The sequence below is a fragment of the Salvelinus alpinus genome, chromosome 18 (genome assembly GCF_045679555.1).
Source record: "Salvelinus alpinus chromosome 18, SLU_Salpinus.1, whole genome shotgun sequence".
Lineage (NCBI taxonomy): Eukaryota > Metazoa > Chordata > Actinopteri > Salmoniformes > Salmonidae > Salvelinus > Salvelinus alpinus.
The window spans coordinates 40,338,383-40,362,575 of NC_092103.1; the positions used below are offsets into that span (position 1 = coordinate 40,338,383).

Below are 24,193 nucleotides of genomic sequence, written 5' to 3' on the forward strand. Positions count from 1 at the left end.
ATTGACAAAGCATCTCAAAGGAGAAGTACCGATGTAGGATCAAGATGACTGATTAAACATGTAAAACTGATCCTAGATCAGTAATCCTATACACTTTGAATATGGGCAAAGATTTAAAAAAAAAAAAGTTAAACAATATTCCTGTCTAACGGAAATACAACAAAATCAATAGTTTATTTTTTCATTAAATGTGAAGGTTACAGAAAGTCAAACAACGCATGCATATGACAACAAATCTGAGGGAGCAAATAAAAATCGGTCCGCTAAAATTTTAAAATGTATGCATATGACCGACGCCCAAAAGACTTAAGAAATATTGGCAAGGAAATTTCAGTTTCTGAAAAGGTATGTCTAGTACAGCATAAAAACAAAGCATTTTTGCATTCAGATTCATAAGTTAACATGAGTATACAGTGTCATGCTAAATTCAAAATTAACAAATGTCAATTGAAGACTTATCAGAGTACAATCATGATCACAGAACCATTGGTTTGAGGAATAATGCCAAAACAGCCATCTTTAACTACTACTTGGCTGCTGGCTGAGTTTGTTAATACAGATAATACTAACCCTTGACACATTAAGCTAATGCCAAGCCATTATATGGACATTAAACCTGTACCAGACATGGATCCAGAAATTAGTGGTTTATTTTTAAAAAGGGGCTCTGGAAGAAAGTCTGACCAAGACAGCAGGTTCGAGTTAGCCATTTCTGCATCAAAGCTGATGTGATACAATTAAATAAAAATATTTTTTTTTCTCCCACAGAGTCAACTGGTAGTATACAGCATTGTCTTGGCTGTAGAATATCGAGTCAAATATATGAAGAACATAGCAGAGACAGGACATTCTTCTCAGTAACCAGGTTTCCATCCAACCATTCCATGCAGATGAATGACCAGATGCATAAAAAGTTATGACAGGCCTTAAGGAAACAGCAAATGTGTCAGTAAAACGTCCCAATGTCGACAACAAAATAAGCTAGGCAAGGTGAGATATTTTGTCAGTGAAATTTTATGATAATTGCGATTGAAATGCTTTTATGCGCAAATATTTGTATAAAAACCATCACGTCGCAGTAAACTTGGGAGTTACGTGATGTAGCCTACTACCAAGGAAATAAAACCATTTTTAGAGTTGAATGCTATGGAAACGCATGTTGTTTTTTCTTCGATACAGGAAACCACTACATCGTCACGCACAGCCTTTTAACCGCAGCAAGTCAGTTTGATGGAAACACGTCTGGTGGGAAAATTGCCCAAAAAAAATTCTATGCTGACTTCAGAATATTCACTTGAAATCTCACCTATTGGATGGAAACCTAGCTAATGGAACACTGACACCTTGTGGTGTAGTGTGTAACGTTCAGACAAACTTTGCCAATACCTGCAATACCAAAAGTGGTCATCCATAAGTACACGAATGGAGGACCATTTAGAAAAGCTGCGTGCTTCTTTCAAATTGGAAAGCTTTATTCTTTCGAGTTTCACATAAACATTAACTACATTCCGAAGTATGCAACAACCTGGCTGTCTAACTAGTATCTGAGCGAGAGAAAAAAAACCACGAATAAAATTACCTTCTATAAAAGAGGCCGTTAAAATGTTATATTTATCGAAAATCAGATGTAAAAACAAAACAAAGTCACAGCACCTCGAGGTACAGATTCATTCTGCAAGCTGCCTCTCCTGCACAGAGCTGTCCAAAGTAATATTCTACAAAAGAAACTACTGGGACTAGAAAACATTATTTGGTTCAGAAAAAATGCAAGTAGTGATGGTTCATTTTAAGATTACACATAAAAAATAATGTAGGGGAAAAAAACAGTTTTACAATCTTGAGATATGAGGAATTTCAAACTAAAAAGAGCAGAATAGAAATTCACACGGTTCTTATAATACACTAAAAAGATACAAAATAGTTGTGTGGTAGTTCGGTTGGCAGCTGAGACTGGTTGAGAGAGGGGGGTGTGAAGGGGTGGGGGTGTACTGGTAAGATTACATTATGGAGCAACCCCTCTTGGCGGCACGTGGGTCTCCCTGGAAAGCCACAAAACAATCACATTTCAGTCCATCTACACAATATCAACAAAATATTTTGAAAAAAGTTGGATGCCAATACCACAGTATATTCTCGGTCAGTCTAAAACTACTCTATTAAACATGGTGATTTTTGCAAGACAGTGTTGCGTGGGCTTTTTCTCGCAGTTATTTTCTTTAAGTCCATAATTACTCAATTCTAATCCAAATAAATATTTAATTGCTGAAAATAGCTATGGATATCCATAAAGTCCATTTACCTGCTGGTGGAAGAGATCTTCCTCAATGACCTCCACTCCCTCGTCATCCTCATCATCATCATCCTCCATGGCCGTCTTGTACGAGGTGCTCCTCCTGGCCACCTCCTGGAAACAGGAAGAAACCAAGGTTGTGTTCATTAGGCACTGAACGGAAGAAAATTGACTGAAACGAGGGACTACAGGAACTTGTCCAGCAAGAAATATTCGATTCCGTAAATTAAAATAAAATACAATCTACAGTGTGCCCTATGGAACACCGCCCTAAGTAAAGTAGGTGCGTTACAACGCAAAACATCTGATCCAGGGGACTAAGGAAAGCTGATTAGAATACTGCTCTGACAGCAAGCAGTAAAAGATGGAACAGGGCGCCACCTGCTGGTAAAAAAACATTTACAGCAGACTAGGGGTTGTTTATAGACAGGGCCAAAGACAGAAATATCATATGGGGCCCACTTTAAATAGACAACTTAACAATAACTCAGGCCTCCATAAGTCCTTTATAAGACTTGTATAAATGCTACTTAAGGTGGATTAAAGGTTCTGTACCTCTCCCTGAGGGTTGAGCAGCAGCACCTGGACATCCTCCCCTGTGCCCCAGGACGCCTGGCTCTTCCACACCAAGTCTGTGGGGGGGTTGGAGGCCACACCCGCATTGGACACCCACACCTGGGACAGAGAGAAAACAGGTTACAAGGTTATGGGAATGTGATGTAAAGTAACTAAACAGGCTACAATTCTAAAATGGATATTCTCCATAGAAAGTGCTCTTTAGTCCAGGGCTAAGTTTAATCCATGTCCAGGAAATCTGCCCATACAGCCATTATCAAATATCTGCTTGATGTTCCTCCTCACCATAGATAAATCTAACTCTGCTCTACAGTGTTATACCACAGTGAAGCAACATAATTAATATCTGCTTTCCTGTGTATTAACTAGCAGAAAATGCAGTCTTACCGTGACTTTCTGGCCTGCCTTCAGGACATATTTGGGAGTAAACTTGTAGGTGGCAGAGACTTCTCCGATGGTCCTGGTCAGCTCATAGCCCACCATGGCTTGGTTCTGGGGAAGAGGACCGAAGTAAACAGGAGTTCACTATAATAACTATTTGTACCCTTTTTTACGGTACCACTGACATGAATCTCTTTTTCAAGGGAGCCCTGGCCACGAGTTTGATTAACTCTGGGTGTATAGTTTAAGTGATAATACCACAGGCTGTGGTTTAAGCTGTAGTATTCACAGTCAGGGTTGGGGGAATTGCAGTGGAACAAAATTAATAATACAGATTGTATGGGACAAAATTAAATGTTTTAGAAAAAGATATTTCAAAATAAAATTGAAGATGTATACTGGTTCTCTTCATTTTAAGGTTGTGACATTAGATTTTGGGAGGGAGGAGGGATCACCAGAAATGTGGTCACCGCAGCGAGTGGGAGTTGCTAGGCTCAAATGCAGTTGCGCACCTTGTCATGTCTGCACCACACATGCTCAACACTATGGCTGTGTTCCAGACAGCATTACAGACAATCTGCAAAGCAGTCATGCACCATCTCACACCTGGATACGCGTTTCAAATGTCAGTGACAGCATCGATAGGATGCTGCAATCGGACGCACAAATGGTTTATAGACGATCTGGAACACAGCTTTCATTATTAAATAACAATTTGTTCTTAACTGACTCGCCCAGTTAAAAGGTTACATTACCGGTGAAGTTCTGCTGTCAAACAAAAGCAACATGTGTCTGAGCGCACACTAATGTCTGAGAACAAATGCAAACACATTCAAATGTATGCAAGAACATTAGATAGCACAGTGCGCGTCCCACCCTCACCTCATTGGCGGTGTTGTGCAGGCGGATGAACTTCCCGTCAGTGTCGAGCTCATCAATGCACACTGGGCCGGTGGTCGAGGCGGAGTGGGCGATGGAGACGGAGCTGCTGGCCTCCTGCTCTTCCACATCCACACGCTTTCTCTTTCCCCGGGCGGTACGCACGCTGCGAGAGCTGGACTGGGCACGGGAGACGGTGACACGGGACGACGGGCTGGGGGACAGCTTCAGTCTAGTGAAGGGAGAGAGAGAGATTCATCAAATTTACACCATTATATTCTCGGTAACAGCTAGACGACAAGCTAGGAAGTTAACATTTCTCCTGCATGAAGAATCTACATCGATGTGTACATGTCTGGCCAGTTGGAACACTACCTACACCACTTTTAAACTCAACACCACATCAGCCTGGGACCTGACCCAGAACAGGAGAGAGGAGCCAAACGTTGAAGCGCTCCACTCCAAAGAGAAGATGACACTGATTGTATCTGAATTATATGTTGGTCTCCCCCCTACCCCTCTGTATGTGTGCTCACCCTAAAGTCAACTTTTACATCCGCATTCATGCAGAACTTTGTGTGTGCATAAGTGTGACTGTTGCATGAGTCACTCTCCTCTCCTCCCTCCAGTAGTTTCCTGTAGGCGTTGATCTCTGTATGCGTCTCGCTTCACCCTCACCTCTCCTCCTCTCCCTCCAGTAGCTTCCTGTAGGCATTGATCTCCATGTCCAAGGCCAATTTGACATCCAGCAGCTGCTCGTACTCGTCCAGCTGTAGCTGCATCTTGGCCCGGATCTCCGCGATCTCCCGCTCCTTCTCCCCCAGCATCCTGCGGCTGGTGTCCCTCTCCTGGGCCAGGGCTGACTCCAGCTCGTGGATCCGGTCCTGCCATCCACGGGTCTAGAGGAGAGATATTTTACAGGTTAGGGTTGTGTTCAGTAGGACACATGCAAGTTAGACACATTATGTGTTCAGGTAGTACCTAATTTCACCTCAACATTGTTCTTCCTGTATTATTCCTGTGTAACATTACTCCTTTATCCTCCATATCATCTCTTACCCCTTTATGCATTCTGGATAGTTTAAGTATCAGGCTCTAGTCTAAATGTGTAATCCAAACCATCAACCTCTTTAAAAAGTAACTGGATAGCATCGTAACCATTGTCAGTAGATAGTAATAATGGTACAACTATCATCTCAAATCATGTAAAAAAACAAAAACCTTTCCATTACATTTGATTGATGAGGTCTCACCTCTTTCTGCATGCTGGCCATCTGGGCGGCTAGGCTCTCCACACGCAGGCACGACTCCCGGAGCTCCTCACGAGCCATGCTGGCCGACGAGCTGTTCATCTCCGACGACAGGCGTACGTTCTCCAGCTGCCCCCGGGGTACACAGGAGGACAGAGCAGAGTTAAAATGCGTTATGTGGGTACAAACAATGTTAATTTTACACATACGGAAGGATGGATAGTGCAACGCCTCACAAAGAGGAAGTGAACGTCACAGAGAGGGCTTCCTGACCAGCCAGAGAGGAAGTGCAACACCAGAAATGGGTCTTTTTAGATTTGCTGTGTAACGCTACGCTTGATGACGTGACTTTATTGGTATCCAACAACTAGTAAGTTTGACAGATTTACATGCAATGTTCCCAATAGGTCACCCCAGCATGGCGAGACCCACTGGAATGAGGTTTACTTTATGGTCAATTCCACAGCAAGTCAGGAACAGAATCTCCTAAAAGCCTTGGTATATGACCAAACAATAAATGGGACCTCCAGTCTGCATCAAGGATCTTGGATGTTGTGTTTCTGCCTCGCACCCTGGCCACAAGTTAACAGGTAGGTGTGTGTTTTCTGTCTCACCTTGGCCACGTAAGTGTTCTCCATCTCGTCCTTGTAAAGTTTGACCTGCTCGTCGTGCTGCCCCCTCATCTCAGTCAGGGCCTGGGCCAGTTTGAACTCGTACTCCACAGCCCGGCCAGAGTCCACCTCCACCAGACTCGTCTCGTGTCTCCTCCGTGTCTCCTTGATCTCCTACAACACAGACAGGGGGGAAGAGGGTTTAGGGGTCATTGTAGCGACGTGTCTGCCCTGCTGTGGGTTCCTCCATTCCTCAGAAGTTAAGGAAAGACCCTTTTTAAAGGAAGTAGTACCTATTCAGTATGGGAATTGGGACGGAAGAGCCCATACACTAAAAACAGTCTCAGACGAAGACATTAAAAAGAGCTAGTGTAGCCTGAACGCTACCTAACAAACTCACCTTCATGAAAAGGAGAACAACACTTTTTACATCTCAGCATCTCAGAGGAAGCAACCAGGAACAATCCAAAGGGAACCTGAGTGGCACAGCGCTCTAAGGCACCATCAGTGCTAGAGGCGTCACTACAGACCCGAGTTCGATCCCGGGCTGTATCACAACCGGCCGTGATCGGGAGTTCAATAGGGCGGCGCACAATTGGCCCAGCGTCGTCCGGGTTAGGGGAGGGTTTGGCCGGGGGTAGGCCGTCATTGTAAGAAAGAATTTGTTCTTAACTGACTTGCCTAGTTAAATAAAATAAAGGAGCAGCCCAAGGAATGAGCCAACAAACACAGCCATGTTCAGGATCTCCAGGTCTTCACTTATCTAACTATTCACGACCATTATGTTTGTAAAGTTTTTTTGATTAGTGTTAAAATGTTGATTCTATAAAGAGCTTGTGTTCATCTTGATATTCTGGGGGAAACCGCCAATCAATTCATACCTTCAGAGTAATAATGTATTACCATTATTCTCATTTTAGTCTTAAAGTTATTGTAAATAACTCAATTCAAGCCTTCTTTTAAGACCAACTTTCTCCAAGAAAGGACTGGTGATCTGTTAATTAATACTGTCATAGTATAAACTGGGTGGTTCGAACTCTGAAAGCAGTGGTATATCAGACCATATACCACTTGTATGACAATACATGTATTTTTACTGCTCTAATTACATTGGTAACCAGTTTATAAATCAAACCTTTGGGGTTTGTGGTACATTTGTGGTATACTTATTGCTTAAGTAAACCCTACAACTTGGTGCCTCCTCAAAAGTTCAGTCAGTGTTGGACAAAGACAAAAACAAAAGATGGTTCACGGCAGAGCCATGTATTTAGAGAGTAGGGACATTGAGGTTTCTGCATTATGATGCAGTTAAATGACACTACAACATTCTATGGCAGCCATGTTAGCTCCCCATTAACATTACATGGGGAATATAAAAATACAAAAAGATATGTCACAATGTATATAATTAGAACCATATTCTAAAAGTTAGCCCAACTAAATACATGGCTCTGGTTCAAGGTAGTGGGAAAGGTGTATGACCATATGGCACTCTGAAGGGTGTGCTTAGCAATATAACGCTACAGGCATGTTGAGACTGACCACATGTGTGGGGTGGCTTGTTTTACCATAACATTGTGCCGTACTCAACATCGCACACTCAATTGTTGCGTCCAGAGGACACAGAGCCAAGTCTGATCAGAGTAATTGTTTGACATTGGACAAGTAAAACAAATCACATTTGGACAACTCAAATATATATATTTTTACTTGTCTAGGACAAGTGTTGTCAAGCCCTGTATACTATACTTCTATACCTGGTTCACATAAGAAACACTACCGTTCAAAAGTTTGGGGGTCTTTTTAATTGAATTTTTAATTGAAATAATTATTTTTCAAACTTTGCTTTCGTCAAAGAATCCTCCATTTGCAGCAATTACAGCCTTGCAGACCTTTGGCATTCTAGTTTTCAATTTGTTGAGGTAATCTGAAGAGATTTCACCTCCCACAAATTGGATTTGCTTGATGGGCAATTCTTACGTACCATACGGTCAAGCTGCTCCCACAACAGCTCAGTAAGGTTGAGATCCGGTGACTGTGCTGGCCACTCCAATATAGACAGAATACAAGCTGACTGCTTCTTCCCTAAATAGTTCTTGCATAGTTTGGAGCTGTGCTTTTGGTCATTGTCCTGTTGTAGGAGGAAATTGGCTCCAATTAAGTGCCGTCCACAGGGTATGGCATGGCGTTGAAAAATTGAGTGATCGCCTTCCTTCTTCAAGATCCCTTTTATCCTGTAAAAATCTCCCACTTTACTACCACCAAAGCACCCTCATACCATCACATTGCCTCAACCATGTTTGACAGATGGGGTCAAGCACTCCTCCAGCATCTTTTCATTTTTTCTGCATCTCACGAATGTTCTTTGTGATCCGAACGCCTAAAACTTCATCTGTCCATAGACACTTAATGTTGTAAATGACTATTATAGCTGGAAACGGCAGTTTTTTTATGGAATATCTACATAGGCGTACAGAGACTCAATATCAGCAACCATCACTCCTGTATTCCAATGATACGTTGTGTTATCTTATCCAAGTTTATAATTTTAAAAGGCAAATTCCAATCGTGCTCTATCCAGCGTCAATTCTTTTGCCCATCTTAATCTTGTATTTTGATTGGCCAGTCAGATATGGCTTTTTCTTTGCAATTCTGCCTAGAAGGCCAGCACTCCGGAGTCGCCTCTTCACTGTTGACGTTGAGACTGGTGTTTTGCGGGTACTATTTAATGAAGCTGCCAGTTGAGGACTTGTGAGGCGTCTGTTTCTCAAACAGACCTCCCACTTTCTATTCTGGTTAGAGCCAGTTTGCGCTGTTCTGTGAAGGGAGTAGTACACAGCGTTGTACCAGATCTTTAGTTTCTTGGCAATTTCTCGCATGCAATAGCCTTCATTTCTCAGAACAAAAATTGACTGAAGAGTTACGGAAGAAAGTTCTTTGTTTCTGGCCATTTTGAGCCTGTAATCGAACCCACAAATGCTGATGTTCCAGATACTCAACTAGTCTAAAGAAGGACAGTTTTATTGCTTCTTTAATCAGAACAGTTTTCAGCTGTGCTAACATAATTGCAAAAGGGTTTCCTAATGATCAATTAGCCTTTTAAAATGATAAACTTGGATTAGCTAACACAACGTGCCATTGGAACACAGGAGTGATGGTTGCTGATAATGAGTCTCTGTACGCCTATGTAGATATCCCATTAAAAATCAGCCGTTTCCAGCTATAATAGTCATTTACAACATTAAGTGTCTATGCTGTTTTTCTGATTAATTTCATGTTATTTTAAAAATGGACAATAAAAAAATAAACATTTCTATGTGACACCAAACTTTTGAACGGTAGTGTGTCACCTTTCCCCTTAGTTACCCTGGTTAAGCAGTCTTTATAGTGAAAACTGTCCACGTCATCAACCTGCTGTTGTGTATACTGTGAGATTTGCATTTGCTGCACCAAACATTCCTACTAAAAGACAGCTGTGCTATAACTAAATGGTGTACATAAAAACAGGCATACGAATGTGAACATGTATATAGCTATAACTGATGGAGGTGTTGGACAATTCTCTGACCTCCTCGAACATGTTCTTGCGGAACTCCAGCTCCTCAGACAGGCTCTGGTAACGGTTCTCCAGGTCGATGCGAAGCAGAGTCTCCTCTCCCAGCTGCTTCTTGGCAGAGATCAAGCCAGCATCCAACTGTAGGAGAAGAACAAGATGGTTAATACGTGAATGAGTTCTAATCTACTGGATGTTTTGAAGTTGTTGTGGACTATGAAAAGACAATGGAGTTAAATCGTCAATATTAAAGACTATCAATAAGGTGCGATGTTCAAAATGTTGCAGATGGCAAAGAAGATCTCCAAATCCGCAAAGTTGAAATCCGATATACTGAATAAGGCTTAGGAAAGAACAAGACTGGGTACATGTGTGCAAGACCTATAAAAGGATGGGCTCATGGCTGGAATAAAACTTGGTTTCTATATGTTTGATGTGTTTGACTCCGTTCCATAATTCCATTCCAGCCATTACACTGAGCCCATCCTCCTATAGCCTCTTTTAACAATGTAATTAAGATGGAGTTATATTGCCCCCTTCTGGTTAGTGATGCAAAATCTCCATCCGAATGTCTATCTAAATGTGCTCAGCAGCTGTGAGATCCGTTTCAAATCATCTTCCAGGTGCTTTTATTACAACAAGTTCTGTTTATATACACACACACACATATATGTGTGTATGTATACACACACACGATAGTTGGCTTCGTCAACAGTAAGTTTCACTCAGGCAGCAATTGAACTATTCAATGTCATTATTTTGAAAACAAATTGTATAAAGATGATTGAATTTAAGCATGGCAATTTCAGTGCAGCTAGTCATCAATAGGCAGGCCAACAGCTGCCATGACAAATCACAATCTTGATGATAGGAAAGTTAAGTTACTGTTTACGTTGTCTAACTTTGCCTGAGCCCTACTGCCATCACTGAGGAAAGCCTGTTACAAATTAAAAGTATCGTTATCATTTGATTGTTTACCTCCTGGACAGTTCCCTGCAGGTCAGCCAGGCTGGCTTCCAGGGCCCTCTTCTCTGACAGTGTGGTGGCCAACACCGCTTCCTTTGAGTTCATCTGGGTCTCCATGTCCCTGAGTCGGGACTGGGCACCAGCCGCATCAGACTCCTTCTTGGCAAAGCTGCAGGCAGAAGTGGAGGAACAGCAGCATTGAGTACGGCCCAGCCATGGCGGTAGTGTGTGTGTGTGTATTAAAACGCCAAGAGGGGATTTCAATGACTGAAGTCCCCATTGTTTTGTGTAGTCATAAAGTGCCTTTGAGTAAACACACGTGAAACATATCAGCAACGACAGGCAACGTTGCATACCATAGCATTGCCTTGTAGAGGTGGTTAGTTAGGATGGCAAGGGTCGTGATATCATCAGATCACCATTTCTCTTGGTATTCAAATACCAAGAGACGAAGCCTGTTGTCTTCAATTGAAATAGCATAAACAGTAGGGTTGCAAAAGTCCAGTGGATCTAAGGATTGCTTACTGGTAAACCATAAAGTCACAGTAAATTGGACATTTGGGTGAACTAACCATTTAAACCGACAATGGTAATAATGAGCGTAGATTTTAGTCGTGTTTACCCAGGCTACATATAAACAAACAGTCAAACGTAAACAGCATCTCATAACGTATTGCATGAACTATCCTGTGATTTCACTGAAAGGAAATCTGCTACTTCTCATGCCATAATTCAAGCGCAACGGACAAACCATATTTGGTTTGAGATTAATATCAAACTCCACATTCAATCTGAGAGTTCCTGTGCACACAACTGACTGCTCTGAGTAGCAGATGGGGAAACAGGATGAGGTTATTCTACTGGCTATTTGTTGAGGCTCATATCTAGACCGCTCTGTATGAAGGCTCCAGATGAGACGAACATAGCAGTCCTTCTCTGGGGCGTGCCCTCCATATACAATACTGCGGAGTTAACGCTGTGTACTGACTGGGGTTGAAAGGCAGGAACCCGGTTACCGAGATTTACTGCCCAAAACCACTCCCTTTTCCTGGGATAAATAACAGAAACAGGTAAATTATTTATATGAACAGTGAAATGGAACTGTTAAATGATACGTGGTGTCAAAATCTGGCTTCTCCACTGCCTGATGAATCATCAATGCTCAGTGTTTGACTGACTCGTTGGAAAGGTGACATCCTATGACGGTGACACTTTGAAAGTCACTGAGCACTTCAGTACGGGCCATTCTACTGCCAATGTCTATGGAGATTGCATGGCTGTGCGTTCAATTTTACACACCTGACAGCAACGAGTGTGGCTGAAATAGCCAAATCCACACATTTGAAGGTTTGTCCACATAGTTTATGTAGTGTACTTTAATAATGCTTTTGAAAGACAGTTCCGGATTTTGGCGGGAAATACCGGTTTACCCGAGTGGGGCTCCCGAGTGGGGCAGTGGTCTAAGGCACTGCATCGCAGTGCTAGAGCCGTCACTACAGACACCCTGGTTCGAATCCAGGTTGTATCACAACTGGCCATGATTGGGAGTCCCATAGGGCGGCGCACAATTGGCCAAGCGTCATCCGGGTTTGTAAATAAGAATTTGTTCTTAACTGACTTGCTAGTTAAATAAAGGCCAAATAAAAAATTATATATAAAAACCGGAAGAAAAGTGATTTACTCTCAGGACGGAATATGTGTAAAATAACAGGAAAATATTTTGCCGTACTGACTAGGATCATAGGATGATTCAAACATGCAGTAAATATGTGTCTAGAGGTCAATGTAATGGTGCTTCTGGAACAGTAGAGAGTTCAAGGGAAAAGGGGTGTGGAGTTATTTCACCAGTAGCCACTGAGGATTTTACAAACATCACATGACATAGGTGTAAAGCTTTGCGGATGCCAGGTGTGTTTGAAATTAAGATTTTGAAAAAAAAGAAAGAAAAAAAGGGGGGGAGGCAAGGTGTGTATCCGTCAGTGGGAGGGAAGCATTCCTGCCGAACGGGGGTGTTTCGTGTCTGGATTCAACCAGTGTGGCCTCTTGCCTGACTGGCAAACCATGACATCCGTGTTACACAGACATTTCTGGTTAAATTAAGTATCCGTTTCATCTTGTTCATCCATTCATGCCTATCTGCATGTTATGTTCTGAGAACAGTAGAACCTTAATGGTTAAGTTAGAAATGCATGTGTAGGTGGTAAACATACCCTTTTTCCCTTCAAATTAAACTAGCTGCGCAACTGTAGCACAACTACAAAAAGGGAGTACTTTCATCAAATCTAAAATATTCTTCAACCTCACTGACTTCGCTTTGTTGAAGTAGGGGTTTTTCAAAAAGTATCAAGCAAAAGATTGGCTATTAGGTGACCCGTTTTTGGGGGTAGACTAGTGCCAATTATATTCTCCCACTCGACTTGGGGGCATGAGGTATGCGTAGGTAGAGCACACTGTGTGGAATACAGGGGGAATGTCTGGTATTTCACACAGCTGAATGCAGGGGGGAAATGTCTTATCCGACAAAGGGCTGTGAGAAAAACAGTCAGGGGGGTGCTGATCCTGTGTGTGGCTTTCATGTTACAGAAGAATTCTCTAGGTAGATGAAATGCATTACAGAAGAACAAAGCTGCTTCTTTCAGACAAAGACCAACATTAAAATGTTACTACGTAGTGACAGGTTTACTTTATTCTATAGTTAATGAGTGCTTTCTTCATTGTTTTTCCCAGTACCTGCGCTAGGGCGTGATTTGCTTTCTTGCTATACAAAAATACACAACAATTTCAAAGATTTTACTGAATTACAGTTCCTAGCCACCGTGCTTCTAAATCTGCATTGATTGCTGTTTGGGGTTTTAGGCTGGGTATCTGTATAGCTCTTTGTGACATCGGCTGATGTAACAAGGGCTTTATAAATACATTTGATTGAATTTGAATAAGGAAACCAGTCCCTTGAAATAATTTCATTATGCCCTACACTATGGATATGCATCTGTTGGTCACAGATACCTTCAACAAAAGTAGGTGCGTGGATCAGAAAACCAGTCAGTATCTGGTGTGACCATTTGCCTCATGCAGCACAACATCTTTGCATAGAGTTGATCAGGCTGCTGATTGTGGCCTGTGGAATGTTGTCCCACTCCTATTCAATGGTTGTGCGAATTTTCTGTGTATTGGCGGGACCTGGAACACGCTGTCGTACACATTGATACAGAGCATCCCAAACATGCTCAAGGGGTGGCATGTCTGGTGAATATGCAGGCCATGGAAGAACTGGGTCATTTTCAAGTTCCAAGAATTGTGTACAGATCCTTGCGACATGGGGCCGAGCATTACGCTGAAACATGAGGCGATGGCGGTGAATGAATAGCACGACAATGGGCCTCAGGATCTCGTCACGGTATCCCTGTGCATTCAAATTGCCATCGATAAAATGCAATTGTGTTTGTGGTCCACAGTTTCTGCTTGTCCATACCATAACCCCACCGCCACCATGGGGCACTCTGTTTACAACGTTGACATGAGCAAACCGCTCGACCACACAATGCCATCTGCCGGTACAGTTGAAACCGCGCTTTCATCCACGACGAGCACGATTCTCCAGCGTGCCAGTGGCCATCAAAGGTCAGCATTTTCCCACTGAAGTCAGTTACAACGCTGAACTGCAGTCAGGTCAAGACGAGCTTCCCTGAGACGGTTTGGCAGTTTGTGAAGAAATTCTCTGGTTGTGCAAACCCAGTTTTGTCAGCTGTCCGGGTGGCTGGTCTCAGACGATCCCGCAGTTGAAGAAGCCGGATGTGGAGGTCCTGGGCAGGTGTGGTTACACGTGGTCTGCAGTTATGAAGCAGGTTGTACGCTCTGACTTCATCATTAGCATAACAAAGCTTAAGGGCTGACTTCTCATAAGTTTGTGTAGTGCAAAAATTAAGGAAGGATCCAGCTATGGTGGTAATTTGTGTCATGTCCGACTAGTGCAGTACGGCTTTTCCATGTGGTAGCTAACATCAACAAGCCCAGACGAGCTATATAAACGTTGTGTCGGCATCCAGCAGTCATCAGCTTGGTGGTTGCATAGTAATGGCATCACCAGACTGAATTCTAAATCTAGTTGGCACCAGTCGTGAAACTGGGCTGCACTGGCCCAGGTTTCCCTCGACCCAGCTCGAATTGGGCCCTAATTTTAAGTGCCAGTGGAAACAGGGCTTTATTGTCCTCAGCACAAGGTGCACCTGTGTAATGATCATGCTGTTTAATCAGTGTTAATATGCCACACCTGTCAGGTGGCTGGATTATCTTGGCAAAAGGATAAAACGCTCACATACAGGGATTTTAAACAAATTTGTACACACAATTTGAGAGAAGCTTTTTCTGCATATGGAACATTTCTGGGATCTTTTATTTCAGCTCATGAAACCAACACTTTACATGTTGTGTTGATATTTTTGTTCAGTATAGAGTATTCCACTGACATAACCCAACACGTTGAAAAGTACACGAGAGGTGGCCAAGCACTACTGTTTTAAATGTAAGTAAAGCAGCTGCTAGCTTGGTTGGCAGAGCTGGACAAAAGGCCACTTTCTGTAGGAAATGGGCTGAACAACTGGTTCAATGAGGGGGACCAAACACAGACATCTTGCAGCTGCCATGTCACTCTTTGCTGAGGGTTGAAAAGCCATTTTATATCCAAGACGTCTGCCACCACAGCACACAATCTCCAACCCACCCATGCCATCCACTGAAACTACCCAGAGTACTGGAGAGAAGCAAAACTTCAGACAGACCCTGTTTCAGAACTGGTCAAATATGACTCGTCTCAGAGGACTTCCATGCATGCATTGACTGGGCTGATGAGAAATGTCTCCATTAACATTCCATACTACGACATGAGTACAGTACCCCAAAAAATATTGCCGTTTTGAAACTGCAGTAAAAGCACAGTAACTGCAGTCAACTGGTATTTTGGACACAGTAATTACAGAATAACTGCAGTGTGCTACAGTCAAACTGCAGTTATACTGCAAATTGAATCTGTAAAAAAAATGTTTTAATATATTTTAGACGCCGTACTTGCTGCATACTGCAATCTTTTTAAGGGTAGTCGAAAAGTTTAGCAAAACACTTTTGAGCAAGGGTAATTTTCAACTAGTCTAGCTTGAATTTCCCAAGATGTGGGCTATTTGTTAAAAGTTAGTCAACTCAACTTAAAATGAGTGGTAGGTCGAGTCCACGCTCAGGTTTTTGGGGGGGGAATTCGTTTAAAAAATACATCAAACCCAAAACTATGCTTCATTAGATCTAAAGGGTACTGGGCTGACATGCTGCAGCAGGATTACTGGCAAATAATGGGCATCTGTTGTTCAATGTAATCTTCCAACAGGTGTAGAGTCTGCTTGATGCTTCAGTCAATCAAAATGGCTTCCAACAACACTTCCTAGTTCAATTAAAGATTTCACGTGCTTGTCGCCATACTTTGCCAAGAGGGAGAAACAAAATGATTAGCGTAGGCTGTAGAAAAATGTGGTACATTTCCAAGTTGTGAGAAAGGAGGAGTTCTGGAATGTCCCTTTGCGAATCACAAGTAGAAATGCATTTCTTAAATTGCTACGTCCCAAAGTCTTGAGGGCAAATATGCATAGCTGTGCAAAGCCACTAGGCAGATGTTCTGAGGAACCAGTAAACCATGTGTTTGCACACACTTCAGTGCAACCGCCTGCTACTTCATCTAAAGCAATAACTATTTAAAATCTTCATAGTGGAACGAGTAATGTTCAAAAGTAAGTCTAGACTACAAAATGACAACATATGGCCACCATCATTTTTAAATGGAGCACAGATGTTCAAGCACTAAAGAAACCAAAAAGCTTATTTTTGACCTTTTATGCTAAACGACAGTTTTCACCTCTTTAGTCTTATTAGTCCTAAACTATCAGCCCTTTCAAACCAAAGCCGGGTCTCTTCCATCCCCAACATGCAGGTTTTCAAAAACATGTGGCATGTTGATAAGTGTTTGTTTTCCGCACTGTGCTAAAGCTTAACCAATTACAGCGACACACCGTTAGCCAACCTCTGATTAAAATGGCATGGGACAATAAACCTATTCCAAACGGAAGCAGGCAGGAGGGCTGGGAGACATTAAGGTGTAAACTTAGCTCAACCTTCCATTATTTTGGATTCTGAGCCATTTCTTGCACCCCTCCATCAGCAGACTCATCCCTTAATTGATGGCTTTATACACAGTTTGACCCTTTATATGGATAAGGGTGCTTGACCAGATCCATAAGAGAAACAGAGTTTGTTTTTATGCCATTACTCCAGCTCATGTGGTGGAGTGCTACGCAAAAAATTCCAGGTCCAGGTACATCAAAGGCTGGTTCTGCCTTGAATTAGCAGGTCTGCTCAACACTTGTCCTACCATCAAAAATAAACACAGCAACAACAAAAGAGTCCTCTCACTGTCAACTGCGTTTAATTTCAAACTTAACATGTGTAAATATTTGTATGAACATAACAAGATTCAACTACTGAGACAAACTGAACAAGTTCCACAGACTTGTGACTAACAGAAATTGAATAAATGGGTCCCGAACAAAGGGGGGGGTCAAAATCAAAAAAGTAACAGTCAGTATCTGGTGTGGCCACCAGTTGCATTAAGTACTGCAGTGCATCTCCTCCTCATGGACTGCACCAGATTTGCCAGTTCTTGCTGTGAGATGTTACCCCACTCTTCCACCAACGCACCTGCAGATCCCAGACATTTCTGGGGGGAATGGATGGCCCTAGCCCTCACCCTCCGATCCAACAGATCCCAGACGAGCTCAATGGGATTGAGATCCGGGCTCTTCACTGGCCATGGCAGAACACTGACATTCCTGACTTGCAGGAAATCATGCACAGAACGAGCAGTATGGCTGGTGGCATTGTCATGCTGGAGGGTCATGTCAGGATGAGCCTGCAGTAAGGGTACCACATAAGGGAGGAGGATGTCTTCCCTGTAATGCACAGCGTTGAGATTGCCTGCAATGACAAGCTCAGTCCGATGATGCTGTGACACACCACCCCAGACCATGACAGACCCTCCGCCTCCAAATCGACCCCGCTCCAGAGTACAGGCCTCGGTGTAACGCTCATTCCTTTGACGATAAATGCAAATCCGACCATCACCCCAAGTGAGACAAAACCTCGACTTGTCAGTGAAGAGCACTTTTTGCCAGTCCTGTCTGGTCCAGCGACGGTGGGATTGTGCCCATAGGCGACGTTGTTGCCGGTGAGGACCTGCCTTACCACAGGCCTACAAGCTCTGTCCAGCCTCTCAGCCTATTGTGGACAGTCTGAGCACTGATGGAGGGATTGTGCGTTCCTGGTGTAACTCGGACAGTTGTTGTTGCCATCCTGTACCTGTCCCGCAGGTGTGATCTTCAGATGTACCGATCCTGTGCAGCTGTTGTTACACATGGTCTGCCACCGCGAGGACTATCAGCTGTCCGTTCTGTCTCCCTGTAACGCGGTCTTAGTCGTCTCACAGTATGGACATTGCAATTTATTGCCCTGGCCACATCTGCAGTTCTCATGCCTCCTTGCAGCATGCCTAAGGCACGTTCACGCAGATGAGCAGGGACCCTGGGAATCTTTCTTTTGGTGTTTTTCAGCGTCAGTGGAAAGGCCTCTTTAGTGTCCTAAGTTTTCATAACTGACCTTAATTGCCTACCATCTATGAGCTGTTAGTGTCTTAATGACCGTTCCACAGGGGCATGTTCATTAATTGTTCATGGTTCATTGAACAAGCATGGGAAACGGTGTTTAATCCCTTTAAAATGAAGATCTGTCAAGTAATTTGGATTTTTACAAATTATCTTTGAAAGACAGGGTCCTAAATACGGGACGTTTCTTTTTTTGCTGAGTTTAAATGCATGTGTGGTGCAGGTACAATATCAGTATTAAGTTCTAAACTGCAACATGGTCCATAAAATGAAACTAGATACCCTTGAATATTGTTCATATTTTTCAAATGGAACACGTGCAATATGCATCCTTAGAGAACTACATTACCACGTGTACTGTAAATGCATTTTGTCAACAGTAGACTGCTGTTCAGGAAGTACCATGTGTTAACACTCTCCAATAGATATCTATATGGAATAGTAGTGTGTGAACTTATCCCTTTATTGCTGTTCAAATGACCTCTTATAGGCTAACAAAACCTGCCACGTTACTGGATAATCACATGGTCAGGAGTAGTAGACAGAGCTTAATTACTTCTGAATATTCAAATTGCCCATCTGGTCAGTCTTCCAAACTGACCCCAGCCTAGTGCTGGCCAGAAAAACAAGCATTTTTTTTTTTAAATCTGGCAATAGAGTATGCAAATGAGAAAATAATTGGATAAAGCATCAAATTTGTATAGTAGATGAAATAAGAGGCAAGACTTGTCAGGAATTGGTTTGCGGACTATAGACCCCTTTCCAGTTCACGACACACTGACGTCACGCAGATATGCGCGCAAACTCTCGGTGGCAGTAAGATAATCGTCGCCACCTGTGCCCATTCAACATAGCCTAGATCTATATTTTTTATAACTTCTAAAAAATAACTTTTGGGGATTCTAATACGCTTACAATGTTTTGATTCTTGCTTCAGTCACTAAGATTATATTTGGTTGTGATCTTTGCAAAATAACTATTTTGGATGCAGCAGTTGTTAGCTAGAATGCTAACGCTCATTTATATAGTCTGTAGCAAAAGTTAGACAGACATTTTACTGGTTGAAGTTCAAGTATTTTTTAAGTATAATAATTTGCGATGACAAACATTAAGCAGTACAGCATTAAAATCCAAAAGTAGTGTGAAATGCACTCATAAACAACATGTAAAGAGAGGCTATTTTTGCTGGTGTTTTAAGTTGAGGTCGACCGATTATGATTTCAACGCCGATACCGATTATTGGAGGACCAAAAAAAGCCGATACATCGGCCTATTTTTTTTGTTTTTGTAATAATGACAATAACAACAAAACTGAATGAACACTTATTTTAACTTAATATAATACATCAATAAAAATCAATTTAGCCTCAAATAAATAATGAAACATGTTCAATTTGGTTTAAATAATGCAAAAACAACGTGTTGGAGAAATAAAAGTGCAATATGTGCCATGTAAAAAAGCTAACGTTTAAGTTCCTTGCTCAGAACATGAGAACATATGAAAGCTGGTGGTTCCTTTTAACATGAAACGTCAATATTCCAAGGTAAGAGGTTTTAGTTAATATAGTATTTATAGGACTATTTCGCTCTATATCATTTGTATTTCATATACCTTTGACTATTGGATGTTCTTATAGGCACTTTAGTATTGCCAGTGTAACAGTATAGCTTCCGTCCCTCTTCTCGCCGCTACCTGGACTCGAACCAGGAACACATCGACAACAGCCACCCTCGAAGCATCGTTAACCATCGCTCCACAAAATCCGCGGCCCTTGCAGAGCAAGGGGAACAACCACTCCAAGTCTCAGAGCGAATGACATTTGAAACACTATTAGCGCGCACCCCGCTAACTAGCTAGCCATTTCACATCGGGTACACCAGCCTAATCTCGGGAGTTGATAGGCTCGAAGTCATAAACAGCTCAATGCTTGAAGCACAGCGAAGAGCTGCTGGCAAAACGCACGAAAGTGCTGTTTGAATGAATGCTTACAAGCATGCTGCTGCCTACCACCGCTCAGTCAGACTGCTCTAACAAATCATAGACTTAATTATAACATAACACACAGAAATACGAGCCTTTGGTCATTAATATGGTCAAATCCAGAAACTATCAAAAACAAAACGTTTATTCTTTCAGTGAAATACGGATCCGTTCTGTATTTTATCTAACAGATGGCATCCTAAGTCTAAATATTGCTGTTACATTGTACAACCTTCAATGTTGTCATAATTACGTAAAATTCTGTCAAATGAGTTCGCAACGAGGCAGGCGGCCCAAACTGTTGTATATACCCTGACTCTGCGTGCAATGAACGCAAGAGAAGTGACACAATTTCACCTGGTTAATATTGCCTGCTAACCTGGATTTCTTTTAGCTAAATATGCAGGTTTAAAAATATATACCTCTGTGTATTGATTTTAAGAAGGGCATTGATGTTTATGGTTAGGTAGTTGTGCAACGATTGTGCTTTTTTCGCAAATGCGCTTTTGTTAAATCATCCCCCGTTTAGCGAAGTTGGCTGTCTTGGTTAGGAAGAAATAGTCTTCACATAGTTCGCAACGAGCCAAACTGCTGCATATACCCTGACTCTGTTGCAAGAGTAGTGACACAATTTGCCTAGTTAAAAGAAATTCATGTTAGCAGGCAATATTAACTAAATATGCAGGTTTAAAAATATATACTTGTGTATTGATTTTAAGAAAGGCATTGATGTTTATGGTTAGGTACACGTTGGAGCAACAGTCCTTTTTCGTGAATGCGCACTGCATCGATTATATGCAACGCAGGACATGCTAGATAAACTAGTAATATCATCAACCATGTGTAGTTAACTAGTGATTATGATTGATTGATTTTTATAAGATAAGTTTAATGCTAGCTAACAACTTACCTTGGCTTCTTACTGCTCCTCGTGGAGTGCAATGAGAGGCAGGTGGTTAGAGCGTTGGACTAGTTAACTGTATGGTTGCAAGATTGAATGCCCGAGCTGACACGGTAAAAATCTGTCGTTCTGCCCCTGAACAAGACAGTTAACCCACCGTTCCTAGGCCGTCATTGAGAATAAGAATGTGTTCTTAACTGACTTGCCTAGTTAAATAAGTGTAAAAAAATAAATAAATACATTGGTCAAATTGGTGTCCAAAAATACCGATTTCCAATTGTTATGAAAACGTCCCTAATTAATCGTCCATTCCGATTAAAATCGGTCGACCTCAAGTTAAGAACTCCTCATTGATCTGCCGCCCTCATGCGACAATGTTTGCAAACACAGAAAGGGGTCTACTGTGAACTCCGAGATGGGCGAAATCAGCATTTTCCCTATACTTTCAATTGATATGAATGTACTGGTTGTCTCTATTCTTAGACAAACTCAAGGACTGTAAGTGTTTGGATATTATCCAAATGAGTCAAACCCTCTAATATACTAACTGTAACCAGCTGGTAGAAATGTGTCATACTGATTTTAAAGTCACATGTACATGCTACTTTGTTAGCCCTTAACACCAAAACAAGTTTGTGACAATCAAGCGTAAACAGTCATTCAGACTTGTCAAGTGACTTCTACCTGCCTCTGGTACCATTGACTTACAGCATTTACATGCAGCCAGAGGGTGGGGATAAGGATAGTGGACAGTTCATGTGGTATTTCATGTGGTACTGTAGTAAATTCCTACAACATTCATCATAATCATTGGCTCAATTCATTCCCCTCTTCCTTCGATGACTATGAATAATTGTTGTGGGAATGACTACTTCTGAATCCTCTCCCAGACTCAAATAGCTCTGGGCCATCTACACCTCGGGAGTAACCACAAAATTCCCAGCATTTTTTACAGCTTACAACTTTATAGGCAGGAAGTTAGTAGAGAGAAAAGTAGAAAGTGAAGTGACCAAGCCCAAAAGCATTTACAGCACCAAAGGCTCATATGTCAAGTGAGATAAGGGCTTGTAAGTAAGCATTTCATTGTAAGGTCTACACCTGTTGTAGTCAGCGCATGTAACAGAATTTGATTTGAAAAGTCATGATTTGAGTTACAGTCCACTTTAGTAGGCTACTATAGAAATTCTGTTGTATAAGAGTTTATATTGTATCGTGTTACTTTTTGATAGAAAACAAATGACAAATAATGAGTTTGTATACACTCGAGTTGTATTTTGACTGGGCAGTGGTCGCTTGGAACGGCTCAGATTTCAAGATTGAGACAATGACGCTGTGAGATCCATTCAACCGTTAGGATGGGGGAGGGGCGCCTACCTTAATTCCTATCAAAAAGGTGTGGCACTTGGAAAAGTCAGAGTAACACCCATGCTTGCACTTAAACGGAAAACTGACTCAATAGAAAAACAAAAACGAATAAAAGTTGTACTGTTTGTATACATTAGTGTTCTACTAAAACCAGTTATAAAAGGGAACAAACCAACTGTGTATTTTCAATGTAGGCTACTTGTTCACATTCTCTTGGGTAGACCATTCGTGAACAGTAAAGAAATTGGATACATTTGAAACAACTTTACCGAGGTTATCGTCTGATGTTGCAACCACTTGGCTCCAATGTTGCAATTCACTGTTTTAAGTGTTCAAATGTGCAACACTTCGGCGACTTTTCACATAGGCCTAATTTCAACAAATGTTCTCGTAAATAAAACAAGTTACTTACTTCTGCAATAACTGCTCATGGTCGGATTTGATCTTTCCCAATTCAATCTGCAACCTCGCGCGTTCTTTGGCGGTGTCATCGAGAGATCTTCTAGCGTCAGCGAGCTCGGTTTCATACAGTGATTTCAAACCAGTAAGCTCCCGGGTTCTTACATCTTCCTTCTCAGAAATCTGCAGGTGAAGAACGCTGTTTTCGGACTCTAGACTCCGGACTTTGTCGATATAAATGGCTAGACGGTCGTTCAAATTGCAGAGGTCTTCTTTCTCCTGCAACCTGGATATCCTCGTGGGGCTCAATGGAGTGCTACCGGCGGCCGAGCGTGTGCTTATTCTTTGGCCGGCCGGAGTTGAAGTTGCGGTTGCCATTATGAAGCAAAAATGCTGAATCAAATAGAGAAATATACATTCAATTAAATACGGTTTAAAATCGACAAAAATATATATTTTAAACGGTGGGAAAATTATGACCACGGCAGACTAAATTTGGCAAAGCTGTAGGACATGAAATACAGGTCGCCTATTCGCTAACCTAAGCAACAACAAAAAAAGGTTACAAAATACATCAATTTACAACAGAAGGAAGTAAACCAAAAGTAGCTCACATACGGCAATATAAACAGGCAGGCGGTGGAATGGGGTTACAAATATAAGAAAGCCGCAAAGCTCATGCAAGTATCTTACTTTGTCTCAACGGAAAGAAAGCAGGCTTGACGAATATGGCCGCTCATGAATATGTAAAACTAACGTGACCTCAACCAACCAATGGTAACATGCAACGCAATATGTCCTTTCAACTTTAGCATTCGAGACAAAATTCAAAATAGATGGAATGCGTTTTCATGCTGCGCATCGTGTACTCCCTAGGCGGACGGTTGCCTCCCACAATGTATCCAATGTTGCGCCAAAATAACCACTAAAACAACCACACGTGGTCAGTATGAGAGACCTCTGTATTTTATGCAACATATATATATATATTTATGTGTGTGTCGTATAAAATACAGAGGTTTCTTATATATATATATGGCCTAATATTTCATTTTTATGGATTTACTCTGCGTTTAATTAGATATCCATATTATTAAATATTTAATTTGTAATTTAATTTAATTTGTAATTTGTGACACTTTTAGTGTAGGCTACATAACACACACAAAATTAATGTTTTGATAATGATCATCTAAGCTACAACCTCTTGCCTCATATGAAAGATTTGAAATATTGAATTAACAGAGTTGGTAAGCTCAGTGTAGTGTTGTAAACTGTGAAGGCATTGTAGGCCTGTGTAAAAGTATATAAGCCCCCCATCACACCTGTCACTAGGCTACCACAAGA

At 41.8% G+C, this 24,193-nt stretch overlaps 1 protein-coding gene and 1 long non-coding RNA gene across 5 annotated transcripts in view; one reads left to right on the forward strand and one right to left on the reverse strand.

Moving 5' to 3' along the window:
- Window positions 1–146: 146 nt before the first annotated feature.
- On the reverse strand, window positions 147–23,644 carry lmnb1 (lamin B1). 3 transcript variants are annotated; one of them, XM_071351876.1, is made up of 12 exons: window positions 23,540–23,644; window positions 22,860–23,239; window positions 10,519–10,675; window positions 9,556–9,681; window positions 5,991–6,161; window positions 5,380–5,505; window positions 4,805–5,025; window positions 4,130–4,358; window positions 3,254–3,358; window positions 2,846–2,965; window positions 2,300–2,404; window positions 147–2,039 (listed from the first exon to the last, which is right to left on the reverse strand). In XM_071351876.1, the coding sequence occupies exons 2-12, from the start codon at window positions 23,222–23,224 to the stop codon at window positions 1,998–2,000; spliced, it is 1,767 nt and encodes a 588-aa protein (XP_071207977.1). In that variant the 5' UTR covers window positions 23,225–23,239; window positions 23,540–23,644; the 3' UTR covers window positions 147–1,997. The 3 variants fall into 3 exon arrangements, with proteins under 3 accessions (XP_071207977.1, XP_071207975.1, XP_071207976.1); XM_071351874.1 differs by having other exon boundaries at window positions 23,465–23,605; XM_071351875.1 differs by having other exon boundaries at window positions 23,461–23,545.
- The window catches only part of LOC139544583 (uncharacterized), a 27,116-nt gene continuing 8,343 nt past the window's right edge, over window positions 5,421–24,193 (forward strand). Inside the window, exons 1-2 of one of the 2 annotated variants that reach the window (XR_011668891.1) lie at window positions 5,421–5,553; window positions 5,784–5,966. This is a non-coding gene — a long non-coding RNA (uncharacterized lncRNA). Of the gene's footprint in view, window positions 5,967–24,193 lie in introns of both variants that reach the window. The other variant, XR_011668890.1, reaches the window with a different exon arrangement.

Excerpts from the sequence above, each read along its gene's own strand:
- lmnb1 (XM_071351876.1), bottom strand. The coding sequence starts at position 23,224 with ATGGCAACCGCAACTTCAACTCCGGCCGGCCAAAGAATAAGCACACGC. Across the intron at positions 5,506-5,990 it reads AGAACACTTACGTGGCCAAG|CTGGAGAACGTACGCCTGTC; the intron begins GTGAGACAGAAA and ends CCCCGGGGGCAG. Across the intron at positions 3,359-4,129 it reads TGCACAACACCGCCAATGAG|AACCAAGCCATGGTGGGCTA; the intron begins GTGAGGGTGGGA and ends CCTCTTCCCCAG.